Source organism: Merops nubicus, unplaced genomic scaffold (genome assembly GCF_000691845.1).
Source record: "Merops nubicus isolate BGI_N331 unplaced genomic scaffold, ASM69184v1 scaffold5981, whole genome shotgun sequence".
Lineage (NCBI taxonomy): Eukaryota > Metazoa > Chordata > Aves > Coraciiformes > Meropidae > Merops > Merops nubicus.
The window spans coordinates 1-22,412 of NW_008587508.1; the positions used below are offsets into that span (position 1 = coordinate 1).

At 37.8% G+C, this 22,412-nt stretch overlaps 1 protein-coding gene across 1 annotated transcript; it reads left to right on the top strand.

The window, feature by feature from the left end:
• Nucleotides 1–305: 305 nt before the first annotated feature.
• On the top strand, nucleotides 306–22,412 carry LOC103781230 (conserved oligomeric Golgi complex subunit 6-like; the record flags this gene model as incomplete). The annotated part of the gene is made up of 8 exons (XM_008948935.1): nucleotides 306–397; nucleotides 2,451–2,568; nucleotides 11,756–11,887; nucleotides 12,425–12,592; nucleotides 14,453–14,560; nucleotides 15,630–15,683; nucleotides 18,150–18,229; nucleotides 21,846–22,412. Coding segments are annotated over 8 exons (900 nt in total), but the record flags the coding sequence as incomplete, so codon positions are not given.

A 22,412-nucleotide genomic window follows, 5' to 3' on the forward strand; every position in this document is an offset into this window, starting at 1 on the left:
CTGATATTAATCCATCAAATGATCTCATTATTTTGGAAGTTTTCAAGTTGCAGCAAAATTCTGCAGAGAAACAGGATTTTTTTCCCAAGTATATGTACACCTGCTTGTTTTCTACCCAGAGGCTTGGCAACCAAGAAGAACTTTGGTTCAAGCAGAATGTTATAGTTAACTGGATGTTCTCTTTCAAATTTTATTTCTGGTTAAATTTATTTTTCAAAAATCAGACATATAGTGCATATAAAATCATAGAGGTTGGCTTTTGAAGCATATGACCTGAAGGATGCTTGTTTTTCTTTATTCTGCAGGTTAGAATTGAGCAGGTGATTGTTGCTGAGCCAGGAGCAGTTTTACTGTACAAGATTTCCAATCTTCTTAAGTTCTACCACCATACAATTAGGTATGCAAAATTACAAAGTATGTTCAAGATGTCTGTTATATAGAGAGTTTAATACAGTAAAGAGAGTATTTTTGTGTTTGAGTTTTTACTCTGTACTATGGAATCAAGGAGGAATGTGCATGGGACCAAGAACATAGCTTTTGTCTGTTGTGATTCTTCAATTCACACTTGAATCTGCTTTGGAATATAGAATCATGGAATCCTTTAGGTTGGAAGGGACCTCCAAGATCATCAAGTCCAACCATTGAGCCATTAGGGCTCTAAAGTCCTCTGCTAAAACAGATCAGAATCTGTCAGGGTTGGAAGGGACCCCAAGGATCCCCCAGTTCCAACCCCTCTGCCATGAGCAGGGACACCTCCCACTAGATCAGGCTGCCCAGAGCCTCCTCCAGCCTGGCCTTAAAGACCCCCAGGGATGGGGCCTCAACCCCCTCCCGGGGCAACCCATCCCAGGGTCTCACCACTCTCATGGGGAAGAACTTCTCAGTTTATCACAGAAGTTGTTTATTGTTCTGTGTAGGTAGAAATAGTCTACAAAATACCCTACAAGAAACCCTTCACAAAATATTTAAGGTGACAAACTCAAGTCCCCTTTGAGAAAATGCTAGAATTAAGTTATCTCTAGAAATTCAGTTTTCCTTTTCAGTTTTCCTTAAAAATTAATGTTTTGATACCATATACATGGTACTTCAGGACGTGGTTTAGTGGTTATGGTAGTGTTGGACTTAATGATTTTAGAGGTTTTTCCCCAGCCTTAATGAGTCTATGATTCTATGACCATGTTTTCTAATGATGCACTTGCATTTTTTTATGGGGAAGATGCTGGCCTCATTCTGTATCTTGCTGCAGAAGGTGCACTAATTGTCTTCCAACCTTCTAGATGCCTTCAGGAACACAGAAAATAGAGAAAAGCCAGATCAGCTGGTTTTCTACATGGTGGCATTTGCAGTAGTTCATATTGATGAGAAACATCAGTAGCAGAAATCTCTTCCTCCACAGCCCTGGGCTGAACTGCTGAGAATTTGAATCACTAATATTATTACCTGAGTTTCTTTCTGCCTGAAAAGTCATTTGGATGTTGGGCAGACTGGGATAAGTGGTTCTTGGGCATCTCCCACTCTGTTTAAATTCCTCACTTCTGATGCCACTACAGGTCTATGACAGAACACATACAAGACCTATTCCTAATTTTATTGTCAAAAAAAGCTGAAAGATTTTTGCTGTCATTTTCCTGTCTCTGTTATAAAGTTTGTGCTTCCAGGTGGTTATGAAGCTTAGTGCAGTTGAAAATGTGCTGCTAGACTGGGAGGTTTAGGCAGTGCTATCTGTTACTTTCTGCCCTGCTGATGATATATTGTTGGAAGACCATTGAAGTACCTTCTGTCAGCTGAGTGACTTCCTCTGTGTAGAGGAAGTGCACCTGACTAAAGAAGCAAAAATGTGATTTGAGAAATGATCTATTGAATGCGACAAGATTATAATCTGAAGATCAAGCTACAAGTTTAAATCACTCCTATAATGATGCAATGAATTTTTACTGCCATTTTTTTGTAGCTTAAAAGAGCTTCTACCTTAGACAGAGGGTCTGTCTGTGAGAGGAGCATAGTCATGTAGTGCCATTTAAGATTTGTGTGGTATTCATGTGAAGTATAATAGCTTGACACTTGGAATAGCAAGACATGAATTCTTGTCCTTTTGGAGATGCCTAACATCACAGTGAGGAAAGAGAGATGATACTACCCCTAAAGGACAGTATGACAGAATAGTTATCAACCCTTTTTGTTTATGTAATCTGTTTTCTGTAACAGAAATAGAATTACAGAATAACAAAAGAAAAATTCTATAAATTTTAGAATTCTACTAAGAAATTTGTTTAAAGCTTTACATAGCCTGTACTTATCTTAGCTAATACAGAGAACTGGTCCCTGCAATTATTTGTTGGAGATTTTCAACTTTGAAAAACTTTTTATTTCAAGTGTTGTCTGATGTAACTGACCCTGTCATATTCCCCCTCCCCTTCAGATTCTTCAATTAATCTTAATTTTGTTTCCAGTGGTATTGTAGGAAACAGTGCAGCCACACTGTTGACAACAATTGAAGAAATGCATTTGTTGAGCAAGAAGATATTCTTTAATAGCCTGAGTCTTCATGCAAGTAAACTAATGGACAAGGTTTGTTTCAAAATCATACAGTTTTCATGTTTCACAACACACTTCAATTTCTCTTTTTTTGTTTCCAGTAAGATTATTAGATGAATAGCTGGTTTATGTATCAATTTTTTTTACAGCTCAAGTTTTCTAGTGTTTATATTTTAGCTGTGGAACTAGGTAAAAACTTCTTGTCTCTGTTTTAATTCTCATAATGGTTTTATTTTTGTGAAAATATGGCTAGAATACTATTGTTAGTAGTATGTTTACAGTACTGTTTACATAGCTTTAAAATCTCTGAGAAGCAATAATATTAGGAAATTTCCCTAAGGGCAATGTAACAAAGTCAGCTGACTGAGCTAGATAATTTGTATTAATGCATCATCAGATCAATTAATTACTCATGTGCATAATTCCTTTCTTGAAGTTATGAAGTATATCCCAAGATAGTAAGCTAAGTAAAACCAAAACTTGGATTTTCTTGGCTTTAGTAAAAACAGTTTTACACAGGAACATCACTGCTAGTAAAAGCAAACTGTGCCAAACAACTGAACCTGAGCCAGCATCACTTTCCTGGTATCTTTGCCTCTCCTGTTGATCACTTTGAATTGCATTTCAGTGAACTTCCCATTGTTCAGCAACTAACAGAGGGGTTTCTTTTTTAATTTCTCCCTGGTGTGTTCATTTCATGCTGCTGTTGGTGGATCCACCCATTAAATCTCACCTTTAAGAAAACTGTCAGACTTTGTTTCCCTTTCCATTTCCTAAGAATTTGATCTTGATCCAGCATCCCTGTCTGAGACTTGATGAGCTGACTAGGTCCTAAAACCAAGAAGAAATGCCTTTCTTTATTTCACAGTACTCTCAGCCCTCATATTACTGTTTTTTTCCAGTTTAAAAAAAAAAAAAAAGTTTGAAAGTGGAAAACAAACAGCAAAGTTTTGAGCTTTGTGAGTATTTCTAAGTTATTTGTACTTAACCTACAAGGAAAATGCAAAAAAACCCCATAGATTTACAGAAACTGTTCTTTATGCAAAATATTGTAGCCCACCAACCATTCAGTGGGATTTTCTGAGTTTGGTGAGTGGTGTTGGGTGTTCTCAAAGTGGTTTTCTCATTCTGCTCAGCTTGCCTCTGGTCCCAATTTCTTGTCATTCTGCAAGGGCTGAGGAATGACTGTCTCACAGGAACAGCTGTTCCTCCTTTTCTTCCCTTCTGTGTATCCCAGTGACTTCTTTCAGTGGTTTCATTTGTTAATTGGGTTACTCCTTAGTTGCTATCATCCACAGTCCATACTACTGAAGTGCAGGCTACTGAAGTCCACTTAGTCCCTTGTTTGTTATCATGGGGTATTTCCATCTGAATGTAGTGTCCTTGGAATAGTAGGAGTTCCTCTGCTGCTAGTGCTTCTTCAAGGGTCAGTTAAAGAGTTCATAAAACACACAATGGACAGGGGCAATATGAATTTACCAAAAATAAATCAATAAAGCTTATGGCTTTCTATGGGCATACACTAGCTATATAAGAATTCCTCAAAATTTCTGCTTTATTTCTGTAAGCTAAAATAAAATATCTGTGTACTTGCTCCTTTTATGAAGAGAAATCATTGATGGACCTCAGCAAAAACACAAAATTGCTCTTTAATTGCAAAGAACGTGCAAAATAGCAGTTAAAGAAAGAAATTTTCTTGGCTTGAAAGTGAGACAGTTCTGTGTTCAGCTCTGTTATATTCAGCTCTTGTGGTTTTGTCCTGCTGGGTGTTATCTCTGTACTTGCATGGGATCCAGCAGAAGTTTTCCTCCTTGCATAACTCTCAATCTTTGTGCTTTTGTTTTGGGTGATATAACACTGTTTTCATTTGGGAGACGTGTAGGCTTCAGAAGGAGGAGGAGGAGTGAAAAAGGAATTGTGATCCCCCAGTTCATGGTGTGTGTCACTGTGGGGAGGATTTGCAACCTTCTTCACCCTCTTCATTCCCCTTCTCACAGCCCCCAGCCTGGGTGTGACTGGCTGTAAACACTGTCATTGTTTTATAAAGGAGTTAAATTAGATTTTCCTGATGTCAGATGAAGGCAGTGAGTGCACTGCCACCTTCAGTGGGGTTTTATTACAAATAATGGATAGCATTCCAACCTACCATATAGTGTAAAAAGGACATAATATTGTTCTTTCTCATAAACACATTTAAATCCAAGACACTGACAATTTTACATTGCTTATGTTGACCTGTGAAGACCTTTCCTCAGGACACAATTGAAGTCAAAAGCTTATAGAGACTCAGAAGAGGATTAGATATGTGAATAACAAAGGCAATCACAATTATTTATTAATCTCTGTGCTTCAGGAGTTAACAACAAAGTGACTCTATGGCTGAGAAGAAATCTTACTGTACTCATGTTCTTGTCACTGCAAGTTTTAGCCAGGCTTTTGAAGCACCTTTATTATTACACTTTCTGAGTGGGCTGCTGCATTGATAGAATGATGTCTCTATCTCCTCATGACCAAAATTAGTTTTACTTCAACAAAAATACAAAATTAATAGGCTGAATTACACTCAAGAGAAAGATTAGGTTCCATGAGATAATGATCCTATTTTATGATATAGTTAATCCTGTTAGTTTGTTGTGTGTTAATACACAGATAACCAGTTTTATGCCTTTTTATATGTCTTCATTAATTTGGTAGTGAATATCACAGTGCTTTTATGTTTGGGGGAATCTCAAGATTGATTTTTGCCATCCTTTCTTTTGACGTGTGTCCAGACCAAAATTGTGTACATAGATGAGTAGGATTCTCTTCACATCCCAGCCTTTTTACCAGCTTTTTGCCAGCCATGGATGTGCTGCAACTGCTTCCAGATTATTTTTTTATCTTATTTTCAGAGAAGATTAAAGCACTGGAAAACCCTTTGTGCTTCCATATGTGATTGCAGAGGCTTCGTTGATGCTCCTGTTATGCACAAAGAGAATATTCACTTGCAAAATTAGTAAATTACATTTCTCTTGGAAAGTCTGGAAATCATGGTGTCTGATTTCTGCTTATATTTGACATCTTAAGGTGTTGATAAGCCTGTTTCAAAGCATATCAGCTGTCCATTACTTTGATTAAAATATGATTCTTAAGGCATTTTAAATAAATTTCAAAATAAATTCATAGGGTGCTTTTAAATAAAAATTATTTCTATAAATTAAATGCTTCCATTGTTAACATCATTGGAAAGTGGTGAGTATAGCCTTTGTGAGTTACATGATTTTAATGATAGTATTCCCTTAATATCCTCAGTTGTTGTGGATAATCTGAAAATTGTAAGCAAGAAATTATGAATGGAAATCAGTTCTACAATTTTTATTTAAAGAGGATTTAAGTGGGTTTTTTTTAATTGCTGTTTGTAGCTACAAAATTCCAGAAGACTTAGTCATAATTACCAGTGAATTTGTAACTTGGCAGGGGTCTCTTTAGCCCTGTGCAAAATCTCTTGTGCTGCAGTGTGGGGAGAACTGTCTAGAAACACTGGTGTATTACTGGGTCTTGCTGTGGTATGCTTTTTTATTAGCACAGTCTGTCTTTTTAGTAGTTGAAAGACCAGAATACTGTTTAAGCAAATCTTTCTCTTAAATATAGCTAGTTATGACTATTTTTTTTGACAAGGCATGTTTCATTAAGTAGGCTAACTCCTCAGGTTCACTTTGTTTGGATGTAGACAAATGACAGGATGGTGATTTGACTCTGATGTCCTCATCACCACAGACAGCTGAATTCCCCAGGTTATTGATTATGCTGAGCTGAGCATTGCCTTCAAACTGCCTGGGTTTTAATTTCTGAAGTGCAATGGGAAACTGAGATTTCAGGCTGTTGTTTCTAGGACAGGAAAATAACTTCCCTCTTCACATCTATTTTTGAAAAGTGTCCCATATTACATAAGGAGTGTCACAAGCAAGGAGCTGTGTGGAAACTTAAAGGCAGTCTTAGATCAGGATTCTCCCTCTCCGTTGTCAAGCCATCAGTGTAAATGATACAGGGAAATGCCTGGTTACTTCAGAGCACTTACTGGCTTGCTCAGAAGCACTTTCCCATGAACATCTCTTTTTCATTACTTCAGAAAATCTGAGGCATCCTGGCTGTAATCTGAAAACAAGGTAGTCAGCAGTTCTCACAAATTCACCCTCTTCAGTCTGAGAAACCCTTTTTGTGGTGTTCTCATTCAGTGTTCTCAGGTAGCTCTTCACAATCTGAAATCTGTGTAAGAGAAATATTCAGCATACTGCCTGAAAGTAGGTCCATTGCTTTCTAAGAAAGTCAGTACACAAGGGAGTCTCTTTAGCTCCAGCACTTCTTGAAACCTGTCTTGAAGCTTGGTAACAGAGTCACTGCAAAGCCACTTTTTCAGGTTTAAAATGCCATTCACAACTTGGGGTTTCTCTAGAAGCTGTGAATCACCACCCTTCTCCTGTGTCACTGAAGGTTCAGTGCATCAGCTTTTGCTGCAAGCACTGTGTCTCTTTTGCAGTGTTGGCTCCTACCCTTCAGTTGTAGCATTGGGCAGTTTTGTCAGTGCCTTCTAGCTCTGGTAACAATTGGTTTATTCTAATTGGCTCAACCAGAATGTTTCTTGGCCAATGTTAATGTGTCCATGTTGAAAAATGCATTTATATTTGTTTCTTTTTAGCTTCCTTGGGTCTACCAGCCATGCTAGTAAAGCAGATCAGAATTACAGGTTCAGTCCTTATGCATCTTTTTATGTTTCCTTTGACCTTGCTCTCATAAATCAAATGTTAGAGTAGATCTATGCAAATTAATTGCTGTGATCCCATTATCTGTTAAATTTGTCAGGGACAAAGGTGTGAAAACATTGCATGAGAATAACTGTGAACTTCTCCCCCATAATTGGCTTCCTGTCTGAATGAAACCTCTTAGGTTTCTGGGAAGCCACATACAGGGCAGATTAAATGAGACTGGTTGATGCTGTGATCTGAGTTTTGTTTTGGTTTTGAGTGGATTTGCATCAACAAAACAAACCTAGCAAAAATCTTTCTGTTCTCTGTAGGGTCCTAATGGGGCTGAGAAGATCTTAGGACAGCATGTCTGAAGCTTCTCTGGTGCATAGGCCCTCAAGTGTCTTAGGCTGCTGCTGTTTGTGGTGATTATTGTCTCAGTTTGTTGAATGAACTTCTGTAGCTGATGCTAATCAGTTGTAACTGACAGGGTGAAACATCTAGATAGCCTTGCACAAGGTTCCACATCTGGAGTGCTTTGGCTCTGCCCGCTGCCAGTGAGGTTTTTAAAAGGCTGTGTTGAAATCTGATTAATCAAGCCCTTATAAAAGCCACCAACATTTCATTTGCCACTGTGAGCAGTGCTTCCTCTGAGGAGTTCTGGGTTTCAAGTTACCTTCTTGGTTTACTTAATGCTAATACACAGAATTGCAGAATGCATGAGTTCACCTGGAGCCTTTAGAGATCATCTTGTCCAATCATCTTGCTCAAAGAGTTTCAGCTGCAGCAGGTTGCTCAGAACTGGTTCCAGTTGAATTTCTAATGTCTCTAAGGATAGAGATTCCACATCCTCACTGCACAACTGTCTCCAGTCTTTGACCAACCTCACAGTAAAAAATTGTTTTCCTCTGTTTCAATCTGTGCCCAGTGCCCCTGACCTGTCACTGGACACCAAGAAGAGTCTGTCTCCCTCTTTTTCATCCCCCTGTTAGGTATTTATACACATTGATAACTTCCCCCCTGAGCCTTCTGTTCTCTGGGCTGAACACAGCCTCTTCTTGTGTAGGAAATACTCTAGTCCCTTCATGAACTTTGTGGCCCTTTGCTCAACTTGCTCCAATATGTCTGTGTCTCTCTGCAATGTTAACTTTCTAATGTTCAGTTAGGATAGTATATAAATAGTTTTGATTGCTTTTCTGTACAGTATTTTCAGTATTTGCAGGTACACATGAGCTTCTAACAGAGATGCTTTGCTTATATCTGCTCCAGTTAATAGAATTAATTGTACTTAATAGGAACAAAACCTGCACTTTTAGTTCTGCACTAACTTTTTCAATTAACCTTCTGTATAAATGAGAAAGGGAAACAACATAGATACACTGTCTTCTTGTTTTTTGATACTGCCTTTTCTTTTTCCTGTATTTCCCTTTGCTGTTTGTTAAATCCTTGAAGACATCCTTTGAGCTATTTGCTCTCAAAGACAGAGAAGCTGTCTCTGAATTGAGTATTTCAAGGAAGATTACTGTCTTAGTAGTTATTCCCTGCTGATTCCTGTGCAGAACTTTAAATGAAGATACAACTTTTTATATTAAACTTTGTGTACAACTTTCAGTGTCCATTGTAATTTTAGGAGAATTCATTTCAGTTTTCTGTACTGGCTTTAAAAAAATAGGGAACTTCCTCTTGTTCTGTTTGAAAGGCTGAATAGCTGTTTGGCCTCATTTCTGCATAACTGAACTGCTGGCTATAACTGATGAGACACTTAATACTACAAGATTAATAATGTTAGAGTATGTTTTAATGCTGTTGAACAAGCTGCTACAGAACTCCCCTGATAATTTTTTAGTTAGGTCTTGTCTGGCTTGCATCTGAAGCAGGCACTTCAAAAGTAGAATTCAGCATGTATTTAAAATCTATATTTTTATGGAAATAGGATCAATTATAATAATCTTTTAGTGAACATGAAACTTTCAAGCTAAATTATTTTATTAGAGTAGCAGATTTAGCTCTCAGGAATTGAAGTCAGTAGGTTCCTCTATAAAGTAGATGTGTCTGATTTTAAATTTACCTTTTCATTCTGAAAAAAAAAAAAAAACAACTACATTCATGTGCAAAAAGTTAGTATTTTCAAAATTATTAATGCTTTACTTTTCCTTCCACTTGCTCATAATTCTGCTTCTATTGGAGTAGTCAGGAATTTCAAGCTAACTCAAATAGAATCTAACGAGCTAAACCTTTTTTTCATGCTGTGTTCTCTTCTTCCATGATGTTGTTCCTTGCTCCCATCTAGAAGACATTGGACTTTCAAAGAACAGATTAAATGAAAGATGAAGCTAATTGAGAAGCTTCTGACCATCAGCTACTTCTGGAGACAAAAATTCTGTACAAAGAAGCCTGAGATTATCGTTGCCGTGTTCAGTGTGTGTGTTGGAAGTACAAACCCCATCAAACTCTAGTCTCAAATTAATGCCAAAATATCCCTGAACACGGCCCAGTTCAGGTCTGAGAACAGCCTGTTCAGGGCACAATCAATACCCCTAATAATAACAAGAATAAACAAGAAAAGCCACTCGATGCTGTCTCTTGCTGAATTACTGTTACTTCATTGCTAGAATATTGGTTTTTATGCTTTCAAGACTGTTTAGGTTGATGGACAACTGTTCTCTGAAGCTATTAGATTTAGTTTTCCATTAGTTCCTCGAATTCAGTGTCCTATCTCATGGAAGGTGAGAGCAGAGGAACACTTAGTGTTCAGAAGTTGGTTTTGTTTGATCTGTCGTGATAACACCGTGGGGACGCATGTGCTATCAAATGTTTTGGAACACACAGTGTGAAAGTTAGGCCTGGCTCCAGAGAGCCAAGTTGTTTCTTCTTTCTCTGGTAGCATGTTGTGTACAGCTTCGTTTCCAGAAGGCCCTGCAGTACTCCACTCTGAAAATGCCTGTTGTGCTGGCTGCCTTGGTTTCTTTGGCCATCAGCCTCTGCCCCTTTGATATTCTTTTTTCTTCCTTGAAGGCTCAGACATCCACATTTTTATGCTGTTAATCAGTAGCTCTCATTTGGAAAAGTATGGAACATGTTGCCTGTGGCTTGGGCGTTCATCCACAGCTGCCTTTGGCTTTTTTGTTGAGCTGGAATCTTAAAAGTGTTGTAGAAGTGTACAGTGCCTTCCTCTGCTGCACCTAAACACCTGGACTGAGACACACAGGCCAGTCCCAGACAAAATTATTTCTCCCTACATCCTTCTGGAAAGAGATTATGCCTTGAAGCATTACTTTATTCCCCACTGCTGGGGTCTCCTTCCTCCCACACGCTCTGGATGGATCTGTACTTGCCTCTGGATAGGCAGGAGATGGAAAGATGGGAAGAGGATTGTTGGCAGAAGGAAACGAGGCCAACAAAACGGGTTGTAGTAAGGGTCTGGAGGCAGCAGGAAGACACTTGGAGGCAGCATTGAAGACAAGAAGATGCAACCATGTTTGGAGTGGAGCCTGAGGAATGTGGGTTGGGTTAAAAGAGATGTGCTAGGTTTTATATAAACATTTTATGAAGCATTTGGTGGGTATCTGCCTGTTATAAGAAGGGCTAAAGGATGGGAGCCTGTGTTAAAAACAGCATAGAATTTCAGTCCAGTTCCAGGGTTCCAACTTTTCATAATTTGACTCTGAAAGTGTGTTTTTTTTCTGTGAGATTTACAAGATTTACAAACTTTTGTTCTTTCTGTTTCTTAACAATCTGCTGTTCCTACTGTTTTTTTCTGTGAGATTTACAAACTTTTGTTCTTTCTGTTTCTTAACAATCTGCAGTTCCTACTTTTTGTGGAATGCTGGCCTAGTTGTTCTTGCAGTATCATTGCAGTATTAGGTGTAGTTGAGTTAGCTTGTCCATAGTTCATTGCTATACTGGCAATTTAAGGTTAAAGCTTGCTGGGGATTGAGACTGTTGTGTCTGTGACTGCAGCTTTCACAAGCTTGCTTAAACTTGTTGTGTCTGTGACTGCAGCTTTCACACTCAGCATGAGTAGGGGCTGTGCAGCCTTGTCAGGAAGATGCCTTCATTCAGCTGTTGCAGTATGGCTCTAAGATCCCAGAGCTCTGCCTCCACTACATTCTGGAGTGTTTACAGGAGGTCCTGCCTGAAGTGAACTCACTGGTGCTAACAATGTGACTACTCTCTGTCACTTAATCTAGCAAATGTATTTTTCAACTACCAAAACCATTAGTGTTTGAGTTTCTCTGGACCTCTAGATTATAAAATAGAATAGCCTGAGTGAAAGAAGAAATTGAGTTCTGCTTGTTTGTCACTGAGCAGCATGGTTCTGTTGAGAGCTGTAGGCTGTTCTCTGAAAACATGCTGTATTTGTCCAGTGTCAGAGTCCTTCCCTACATGGCTATGTGAAATGTTATTATTAGGTGATTGCATTTGTGTTAACAGCTTAAATTACGTTTGCTGTAAATGAAGTTAAAAATCTGCCACAAACAGATAATCTTGTTCTTCAGGTTGAACTCCCACCTCCTGATCTTGGCCCAAGCACTGCACTAAATCAGACCCTTAACTTGCTGCGGGAGGTTCTGGCATCTCATGACTCATCTGTTGTTCCACTGGATGCCCGTCAAGCTGACTTTGTGCAGGTATAAGAACATTTGACTGCTCTGAGGAGGAAGGGGAAAAAAAAAGTGTGTGTAATTAGTCTTGGTACACAAAAGATAGATGAGACGTGTAATCTTCTTTGTCTGGTCCCATTTTGGAGCCTTCTACCAAACCAGAGTTTGTAGTGTGAATAAGATGGTGACTAACAAAGTGGATAATTACAGTACAGTATGGAGTGCTACTTTTAACACAGTGTCTAAATTCTGTTATCCAATTACTACTCCATTAAGTAAATACACCCTCAAGATTGCACAATTACCAATTATCTAATCTGGGTTAATCTTTCTCCTGCTAGGTTAGAATCTGTTCTTCTCTGGTTTTTATACTTTTCCCATCACTATGGTAGCTGATCACCTGCTGACAAATCCAGGAGAAAACTGCTTTCCCAGTTGGAAACTCTCATTTCTCTTTATTCTGCTTTGGGGAATAAATATGTGATAGAGACAGAATGAGCTTAGAAACCTTGTGTGACATGATTTCCTCCCTCTCCTCCCTCTTCCCTCTGTTTTCTGCATTAGGTTCTGTCTTGTGTGCTAGATCCATTGTTACAGATGTGCACTATGTCTGCTAGCAATTTGGGCACAGCTGATATGGCAACCTTCATGGTAAATTCACTTTACATGATGAAGACAACTTTGGCTCTCTTTGAATTCACTGACAAACGACTAGAAATGTTACAGTTTCAGGTAAGCTTTAATGTCTCCCCAAAAAATGAACTTCATACTGATTTTTTTTTTTTTTGCAGACTATAAGTTGTGCTGTGGATGCTTTTATCTTTGATAATGTTGGCTTTGAGTCAGTTATCAACCAAAAATGGGTTAAGAGGCATATCAGAGGCTGTAAGCAAATAGCAGGTATTAGAGCTTATGGTACACAGCATCTTTTATTTTAAACTGAAAAAAATTATTAGAAGATTTGCTTTGCATTGTTGTGATCCTAATCATTCCAACACTTAGTTGCAAACTATGTGAGAAGCAGCAGTTGGAAGTTGAAAGCTCAGTCAAATGACTGACTATATTTGATCATATAGTTAATATGAGATCATGATCTAGTTCAGGCTAGAGTATGGCTGAAGTTACTGCTTCAGTCCTTCTCTCCACCTTTCTTATTTGTTTGGTTTCCCCTAACATGCCAGGATAGTAGCTCATATGTGGTACTGTTTTGAAATGGAAATGTAGTTTATACACTATTGTCTTGGGGAAATTTAGGCACTGCCCACTTAGAGTTTTACTCCATGAACATCGTTGTGATGTATCTCAGGAGAGATGTGATACTGGGAGGTTTAGAAAAAAGTCACAGCTTCTTATCTGATGGCATCAGTAAGGGTTGGCTGTGAGCCAGGTTTCATTTTCTACTCCCAATTAGAATTTTTAGCACTTTTTAGCTCTGAAACAAACAGGCAGCCCCACCAAACTGTCTGGCGCATTTCTAATGCCCATTATTAGAGTTTCTTTTTCACAGTAAATGTTGCAACTGATTTACTCTGCAGATAAGCAGTAGAACTGAAGGTTATGCATTTAATACCATTTATTTTCTTCAGACATTTTATAGATATGAGAACAGACTGAAAAAATATCTTTAAGATTATCCATAAGTAGTTTATTAGTTTTACAATGGTATATTTAATAAGAGGAACATTTTTCATGGGGAAAAAAGAACTCTCTAAGACAGTAAAGATCTCCAAATTGAAATATTAAGTTTTCCTGCCTGACTTAAAAAAAAAAAGGTGCATTTTTCTAAACAACTATAGGGAGTAAAAAGGTGAACTCGTAGAATTTCAGACATGGAAGTCTGGTATTTTACAAGAGTTTGATATATTATCAAGTTCTACTTTAAGATTGGAAGAAAAATAAATGAGATGTGGTATAGTTATCTGCAAAAATGGAGCAATAATGTATATATACCCAAATATCTTTCCAAGACTAAAACTAAAATATTTGCTGCTGCTGTGACTGGATTTATTAATCAGGTTTCTCTGCAAAGTGAAGGTTATACTAAGAAAGTAAAATATGTTTATGACTTTTCCATATGAAGATCATTAAACTAAAATTGATAGCTGTAATTTCATTGTCTATTTGTAATTTTCATTGTCATTGTCTAAACTTAAAATCACTACTGATTATGATTTAGTTTCAGTTTTATTTTCCTTGTGAAAGACTTCTCTCATTATTACAAAACTTCTGTGCTATTGTCAATATTTTCAGTAAGAGTAGGATGATTTTTATCACTTGTTTCCAAAGAACTATAGCAAAATAAAATTACAGAACAATTTGTAAAATCAGGACTTTAATAGTCTTAATTTTTGGTGCTTTTGAATGTACAAATACAAAAAAAAAATTAGGTTCTTCTGTTAGACATGAAAGGATTATCAGTATTTTTATTATTGCCTCTTTATAATATGGAAGACATAGATAAAATAATTATGCTCTATGTATTTGTGAGTTTCCCTTGTTGGCTGATTTGCTTTTTCTTATCTGTGTTTCTAGGCTTGCTTTATTTAATATTCTTATGCCCATTTTAGAAATACTTTATGCTTAAAATTTCAGATTGAAGCTCATTTAGATACTCTCATCAATGAACAAGCTTCCTACGTGTTAACAAGAGCTGGTCTAAGTTACATCTATAATTCTGTGCAGCAACACAAGCCAGAACAGGTAAGCTGGTATAATGTGCATGTTGGCTCTCTCCTCTTCTGTGAATGGTCTCCTCATGACCACTCTCCTGTGAAAAACTGGCAGTTGAATTTAATAGTAATTTGAAAGAATTTCTTCTTTTCTCCTTATTCATTGCTCTAGCTACTCTAGCACCAAGACAGTGAGATTCTAAAAGTTGAAAACTTCAGATTTCTTAGAGTGAGCTGAAAACTGGAATTCAGAGCTCATGGTTTCTTGTGAAGCACAGTTGTTGTGTGCTAGGTGTGAATGCAGCCTCCCCTCCCTTCAGCTGTGCCCATGTCCTTTTGTGATCTTTTGTGAAAGTGAGGAGCAGTGCTTCCTGGAGAAAACAGAACTCTGTTGGAGAGCTTTATGTTGTTTCTTCAGCCAATATTTTTGCATAAAGTTCCCAAACTGAACAGATTTTTATGTATAAAGATGAATAAATAAATGTATAAATAACCTGATTAATAACTCAGCTTGGTTTCCCATGCATGAGCCTCTCTCTTATTCCAAAAGCAGTTTCAGAGCAGCCAGGGCAGGTTGTTGATGGGATGCAGCAGTTTTCATTTCTGTCTCTCCAGCTGCCTGGCTGCAGAGGTGCCATCACAGCATTTACTAGGGGTTTGGCAGCATGGATTCACTGGATGGCCATCCCAGCACTGACTGGGATTGACTGGGAACCAGGCTTGAGCTCTGCACAGTCCCACAAGAGATGAACAGAGGGAAGTTCTCGGAAATTCTGCAACACCGAGGTGGCCAGTTTGCAGTTTGGTATTTATCCTAGACCTTGTGGAAGGCTTTTGATGGGGATTATCATTAAATGTTGAAGAAGGAAGAAGAGGACTTGAAAGGGCATATTAAGAACTCAGTATGAGGAGTTTTTAATTTAAGAGCAGGGTAGAACACAAATGAATTGTTACAGCACTTCAGCCTTGACATGGTGATTCAGTTTCCAGACGTTTAAGATCCTGTGGCAGGACCAAATGACAATTTATATTATTTCTTATCTTTTTCTATATGCTAGTATAACCTTTATTTTCCCCCTCCTTTGACTCCTGATTCTTAGGGTCCTCTTGCAAATTTGCCAAGCATGGATTCCGTGTCCCTGAAGGTTGCGATGGTAAGAACCTTACAGTGTCCTGTCGTGGTGGTGAAGCTGTGCTGTGACATGGGAAAGGACACTGTTCATTATGTGATGTAGTAGATATTCATTTCAGCTGTCATACTCTCTAAGAATAGCAAAGTTGCATGTCTGGGAATACTTTCTTCATGGTAATTTGACCACTTGAAGTAATAAGTACATCAATTATTTATGAACGGGTAGTAACAGAATATTGGTCTCTAAGCCTTGAGAAAACAGAACTTTACTTAGAACATTATCCCATGAGTCATCTTAAATTGCTAAAAGCAAATACTTAGCTCTAATTAGTTTTAATCACCAAAGCTGGGGGGTTTTTTTGCCCATATGCTTTGAACTATAGGTCCTGCTGTTTATAATTTTAGTCCTAAGGCTTTGATTTTATGCAAATATTTCAGCTCAGCTCAGAAGTTAGGTGCTGGGCTTATGTGACAATTGTATTTTTTTAAGTCCAAAGCTACAATATATTTTAAAATTATCAGCTGATATTTTTTCTTAGAGTGTGTGAAGGCTATTTTGCATAGAGATAGCAGTATCACAGTTGAGTAGGCAATAATATATGATCACTCACTCTTCTTGCTTAGCCAAGTTTAGCTTTATTCTGGAAATTCAACAGTAAATAAGGCCTGCTTGTCCAACAGTATACATATACCCCCACAAAAAAAGGTCATTTTTTTTTTAAATAAAAAAGTGTTTTAAAAAACTGTATATTGAATCCCTCCTAATTGTGTCAGCAGAGCCTGTTTTCCTCTGTTCAAGTTCTAAATCAGTGATTCTCAGGCTGGTTGGGTGGACAGGGCTCTGGCACAGAGCACTCAGTGGTTTACTCAGATCAGCATGCATTCTTATCAATACTTTGACTTTAAAATACCTTCTATTTACCATGGTCTTGTAAACCAATGAGGAGGTTAAAGACAGCAGCTTGGGGACCATCTCTGTAAATTATAGATAGATAGATAGACAGATATAAAACTGTTGTTTATACTAGTACCTAATTTCACTTGGAATAGTTAGACAAGAATCCAACTGTTTAATTTTCTTAATTAATTTATTTAATATCTGCTTGTGTAAATACAAAGGATGGGACCCAGTATGCTGAAATCAAACCCACATAAATCCCATCTATCAGCCTAATGTGTTGCCTTCCCAGGATTTAAACCACAAAGAGGCAGTACTTGCAAGCAAATTAACTGCCTCCCACCTTAACCTGCAGGTTTTCTGGGTCCCAGCCTTTTAAGCTGTTCATAGGTGCTTACAAATGCTGTTTTAGTAAAGTCCATTCCTCTCTCAGCTAAAGCTCCCTTGCTTTCCAAACAAGGACAGATAACCCCCAAAAGTTAATTAGTGAGAACTGTGAGTGACTTTATCAGTAATTTTTGCCCAGCTTTTGCATGTTAAATGATAGCTGGATGTGCATTTTAGGGTTCACCAGCTTGAGAAGGTTCATCTAGTGTTCACAAAAGTCGCCATCATTAGGTGAAGTTGCCTAGGGCCTCACCTTAGTGAGCAGTTCCAAGGATGGAGATTATACAGCTTTTCTGAGTAACCTACTCAGTGTTTGATGATTTCTGGTGATGATTTTTCTCTCACTATCTAATCAGACTTTTCCTTACTGGAATATGTGTCCAGTATTCGTCCTGTTTTCACCAGTGAGAAGACCTTGCTCCATCTGCTCTATGGGCACCCATTTGGGCATAGAGTCCTAGAATGGTACAGGTTGGAAGGGACCTTTAAAGATCATCTAACTCCAACCCCTTTGCCATGGGCAGGGACACTGCCCACTAGCTCAGGTTGCTCAAAGCCCCATCCAACCTGACCTTGAACACTTAGAGGGAGGGGGCATCCACAGCTTCTCTGATAGGTAATTGGTGTTTTGATTTCCAAACTACTGGAGTCAAACCACTTTTTTTTTTTCATTTTATATTAGGTGGGAGGAGAAGTAGGCTTAGAAGCAGTTTAAGAAGCCTGAGCTAGGTCCCTTGCTCATGTTTTTCCCAACGTAAGTCCTCATCAGATTGTTAAGCAGTGACTCCCTGCCAAAAGCTAAAAAGAACCATGCAACATGTCTAACTTGGAGAGACTAAATTTCTGTCTGGAAGTGACTATATCCTGCACTGAATAGAGCAGTTCTGATGTTTAGTGGTGCATGCATACATGCACCAGCTGCATAGGAAACTGAGATGGATAATTATGCCCCTCCACCCATAGTCCTCAGAGTCAGAAGCTTAAAATTTTGGTGACAGAGGTGCTGAAGATAGACTTTTCTTTTGGGCTGTTAAGTTCTACCTTAAACATTTGTAGGCTTATTAAATATCTAAAAAGAGAAAATTTTATCAAAGAAGCTGCTATTTTAATGTAATCACTTTTCAGAGGTCTGTGTTTTTACCCATTTTCCTACAACAGCAAAGTCTCAATATGTTTGTGTCATATTCTGTTCCCCACCCCTAGGCTCAGTTTGATCGCTATCTCTCTGCTCCAGATAGTCTCTTAATGTCCCAGCTGAATTTCCTTCTGAGTGCCACTGTGAAGTAAGTACCTTACCTTTGAATTTCTGCATGTGATGATCAGAGAGGTGAATCTGAGCAGGTTTTACTGGAGCATGATGAGAACTCAAGTCATCAGCTGCGTTCGTATTGGCATCGTCCTGGAGGTCACAATTCAGTTTTGTTCTGAGCCTCCTCTATTTGAACAAGCAGTGAGGAATTTGTAATTCTATGACTTACTGAAATAGTTACTCTTGAGTTAACAGACACCATCAAAAGGAATTACATTCATCATTTTGAACATGTTCTGCTGTGTTGGCAGTTTTTTGTCAACTTAGTTGTGAATTGTTTTAGAACTGTTTTGTGAGCATTCCAAAGACAGATGAAATACATAATTATTCACTCAAGATTTTTTTTTTTATCCCCACTGCTCCATCAGGTCTAGAATTTTCAACTTTGTTGTCTTCTGCTGTAGAGTATTGGCCTTCTGCCTCAATGAATATTGTGCAGTTTATTTTACTTTTCACCTCTTTTTTAGTGATTTCTTCTTTCAAGTATGAAAGCGAGAACTTTATTGTTTATCTCTTTAGTGATTTCTTCTTTCATGAAAGCGAGAACTTTATTGTTTATCTCTTCTCTTGTTTTTTGAGTATAACCAAGCCCTATGGCTAGGGAAAGTGCCATGAATTTCTTTTCAGTTAAATGTGAACCATAGGAAGACATTTTATAGTACTTAAACTCAGAGTATGATATGCTGCACTGATCAAAAACTTTTCTTGACGTTACTTTTCACACTTTTGTGAAGAATGCAGGTTACAGATTATACCAGAAATTGAGACTAATGCCCATCACATTTTGTGTAAAGCTACAATATTTGGAGTCTCATTGCTAGTGCCTGTCTTCAGCTGGGTTATATTACAGCATCCTGCAGGTTAAAAATGACAGATGTCAAGAGAGAAATATTTATTGTTGGGAATTTATTAGAATAGAATGGTTGAGTTGGATGGGTCCTACAACAATCAGCTGGTTCAACTGCCAGGTTCTCCTGCTGTGTCATTCAGGTTCTCCTCATCCAAAGGCTTCCAGTTTCATGTCATATACCTGGTTCATGACTTGGCAAGGGAGGTGTTGGTGCTTTTCAGTAGCTTGTTGGGTCTCTCTGGTAGGGTTGCTGTTCCTGAAGCTCAGCCAGCAGAGCTCACCCTGTTTGTGTGAGAGCTGTTCTGCTCCAGGACAGACCCAACACTACTGCTTGATCAGTAATGTCAGTGAAGCATTGCAACTGCTGCTTCTAGGTGTCAAGCTATTAAACTTGTATTTTTTTCCTAATGTAGGTCTATTTAAAAATCATAATACCAGTAAATGTATTTTGAAAGCCCCAATTTTTCACTGCTAACACAGAAGCAATTTCTCAGAGGTAGGCTTTATGCTACTCTAAAGACCCAGGTACAGTAAAAGTACTTTGATTTAATAATTTCCTCTGTCAGATGAACCAAGATAAACTATTCATGTATGCATTCTTAGCCTTGTCCCATTGATAAGCTTTTTAAACCTCTCATAGCACAATTTAAGCAGAATTCATTTTACCTTGCAGTAGTGGGCAGGTGAGAAGTGAGCCTGTGTGAGGAAGATATATATAGCTGCTGCAGCTCAGCCAACATGCAGGAGTTTATTAACTTGCTAGAACTCAACACTGCAGGTCAGATTCCCCTTTCGATTTAAAAACAAATAAAACCTCTTAGCCCCTTAACCTTCAAGCATACATCTTCAGACAGCAGCAATCCTTCTGAAGTTTAAATACCTATTTACAGAGATGCAGGGGTGTACAATCAGGGTTTAATAGTGATATTTTCTGTAGTAGATAAACCTTCAAAATTCAAGCAAAACCTTTAACTGGTACTATAATTTTATTTTCTAGCTGTAGTAGTTGAAATTTTCCTTGTGGATTGCATTTGATGTCAGTTTTGAAGACACCTTCCTTGAAATCATGTAGTTGTATTCCACAGTTCTAGCATTTGAGCTGGAACTTGTGGAGTTCTTTGCTTCTCAAAATCAGGCCACGTTCTGTTTGGGAGGGACCAGTGTGTCAGACACTCAGTGACAATATCATTTCAGCTTTACTACTGTGAAGAACATTCCTTCCAACATTTGCTTGTGCATGCACTTGTCTTGCAGATTCCTTTGCTTATTTAAAAAGTTTTCAACAATTTATTTATGTGTTGTTGGTCTTGAAAAACTCTTTTAATTTGTGTTGTTTCACAGAAACTGAAAACTGGCATTACTATTTTTAGAAGGTACTACCATTTGTGTCAGTGGTAAAATATATCACGTTGTTATGGCAACTGAAATCCTAATGTACTGATTAATGGCACTGACATTATGTGATGGAAAGACTCATTTGATGCTTTTCAATCCTCTAGAATATTTTAATGAACTTTTTCTTTTAATATTATTTGGTGCAATGCAGTTAATTGTATAACATTTCACTGTGCAATACTTCAGAGACTGTCTTGTCACAGTAGCTCTGTGATCCCAGACTGTTCATTGCCAGTTGTTTCACCTGAACACCTTGAATGTGTTTCACTTAAAATAGTGTTTCTTAATTTACTATTACAAGGCCAGTCTTTTTTTCAGTCTACTAATAAACCAGTGACTCTGTCAGTTGATCTGTATATCAAAAAAGCAGATACTTTGCATCAGAATAAAATGCAGGTTTGTGCCTTAATCATCTTTCTCACAGCTTCTTAATATATTCTGTTTCTTAATATTGCCTGAAAAGGTGAAGTTCTGTGTGCTTGGTCTTTGAGATTTCTTTAACTTGCCAGTTGCCAGCAGCTGGTAAAGTCAGCCCTGATTTTAGTGGATGCAGTTTAGATGTCATTATTCCTTTGCAGGGCTGAGTCTGGATTCGTGGTTACCTTGGTTTCCTCAGCTCCTCCTCGTGTTCCAGTTGAATGAGGGGCTGTAAAATAGTTTTAACTATTATTTCTGATAAATAAAAATGCAACTGTAAACACATCACCATGGCCATGAAATGGATTCGATTGCCAGTGTAAAATAAATATATTAGTTTGTCTTAAATACTAAACTTTTGAGTTAAATTTAGCATCTGTTCTCTCTGCATTGTTACTCATTTATATCCAGAAAAATTACAGGATACAGACTTCACAGCATTGTTGGTAAAAGGCTGTGTAGCAACTTTTAAACCTCTGACCACTGTCACTTTCAGCTCTTCCTTTTTGACTGATTATGGAGTCAAAGTAAAGCAAATAGAACATATTTGCTGGTAGATTTAAAAAAAAAAAGTCTTTCCAGAGGACAGCGAGAAGCCACAGGAGGTAGAAGGTAGATCACTAGGATGATCAGTCTTTTAAAAGATAAATCCTTCTGCTGGTTTTTTCATGATGGCAGAAATAAGGTCATTTCTTAGTTATCAGGATCATAGATGTGAGTTTATCTGTGTATGATACAAAGAGAATGAAGAAGCTTCCTTCTGTTTTACAACCTTAACCTGTCTTCACAGCTGAAGTAAAAGGGCTTTTTATTGTGACTCACACTGATTTTTAATGTTACTTTTAGCATGCATCTGTAATTCCTTGTATGTGGTGCACTTACATTCCCTACAATTTGCAAATTATGGTTTTTGTTTTGTTTTTTTTAGAGAGCAGATAATAAAACAGTCAACAGAGCTGGTCTGCAGAGCTTACAGTGAGTTATATGCAGCTGTGATGGACCCTTCAAATGGGTATAAGGATCCAGAAACCATCCTACACAGATCTCCTCATCAAGTTCAGACACTCCTTTCGTAGTCTTGCTTCCCCCTGATTTGTCAGAATCCATAATTCTGTATTTGTTGAGCATTTGCATTGAGTTATTTTTTCTGGTTTGAATTTTGATGTGTAACAGCACAGTTAAATTGTGTAGGAATGTGGGTTTGTTTAATCTCCTTGGCAGAAGTCTAGACTTTCCTCTGTCTTTGAATACCTTCTATAGGCCAGAAAATAGAATATAGATTAAAAATTATTTTAATGTATTCCTCTAATGGAAATGGACCTTGACAATATGCAATCTCTTTGAAAAAGGGAGTAAAGGAGAAAGAAGCTTTTTCCTTGCTGTACATAATCCTTTCAGCTAGAGATTGGACCAGTGTCACTTACAAACTCATCAATATTTTTATTTGCTCTTTTCTCTCTTCTTTCACTCTTTTTTTTTCAGCCTGTCATCAGTA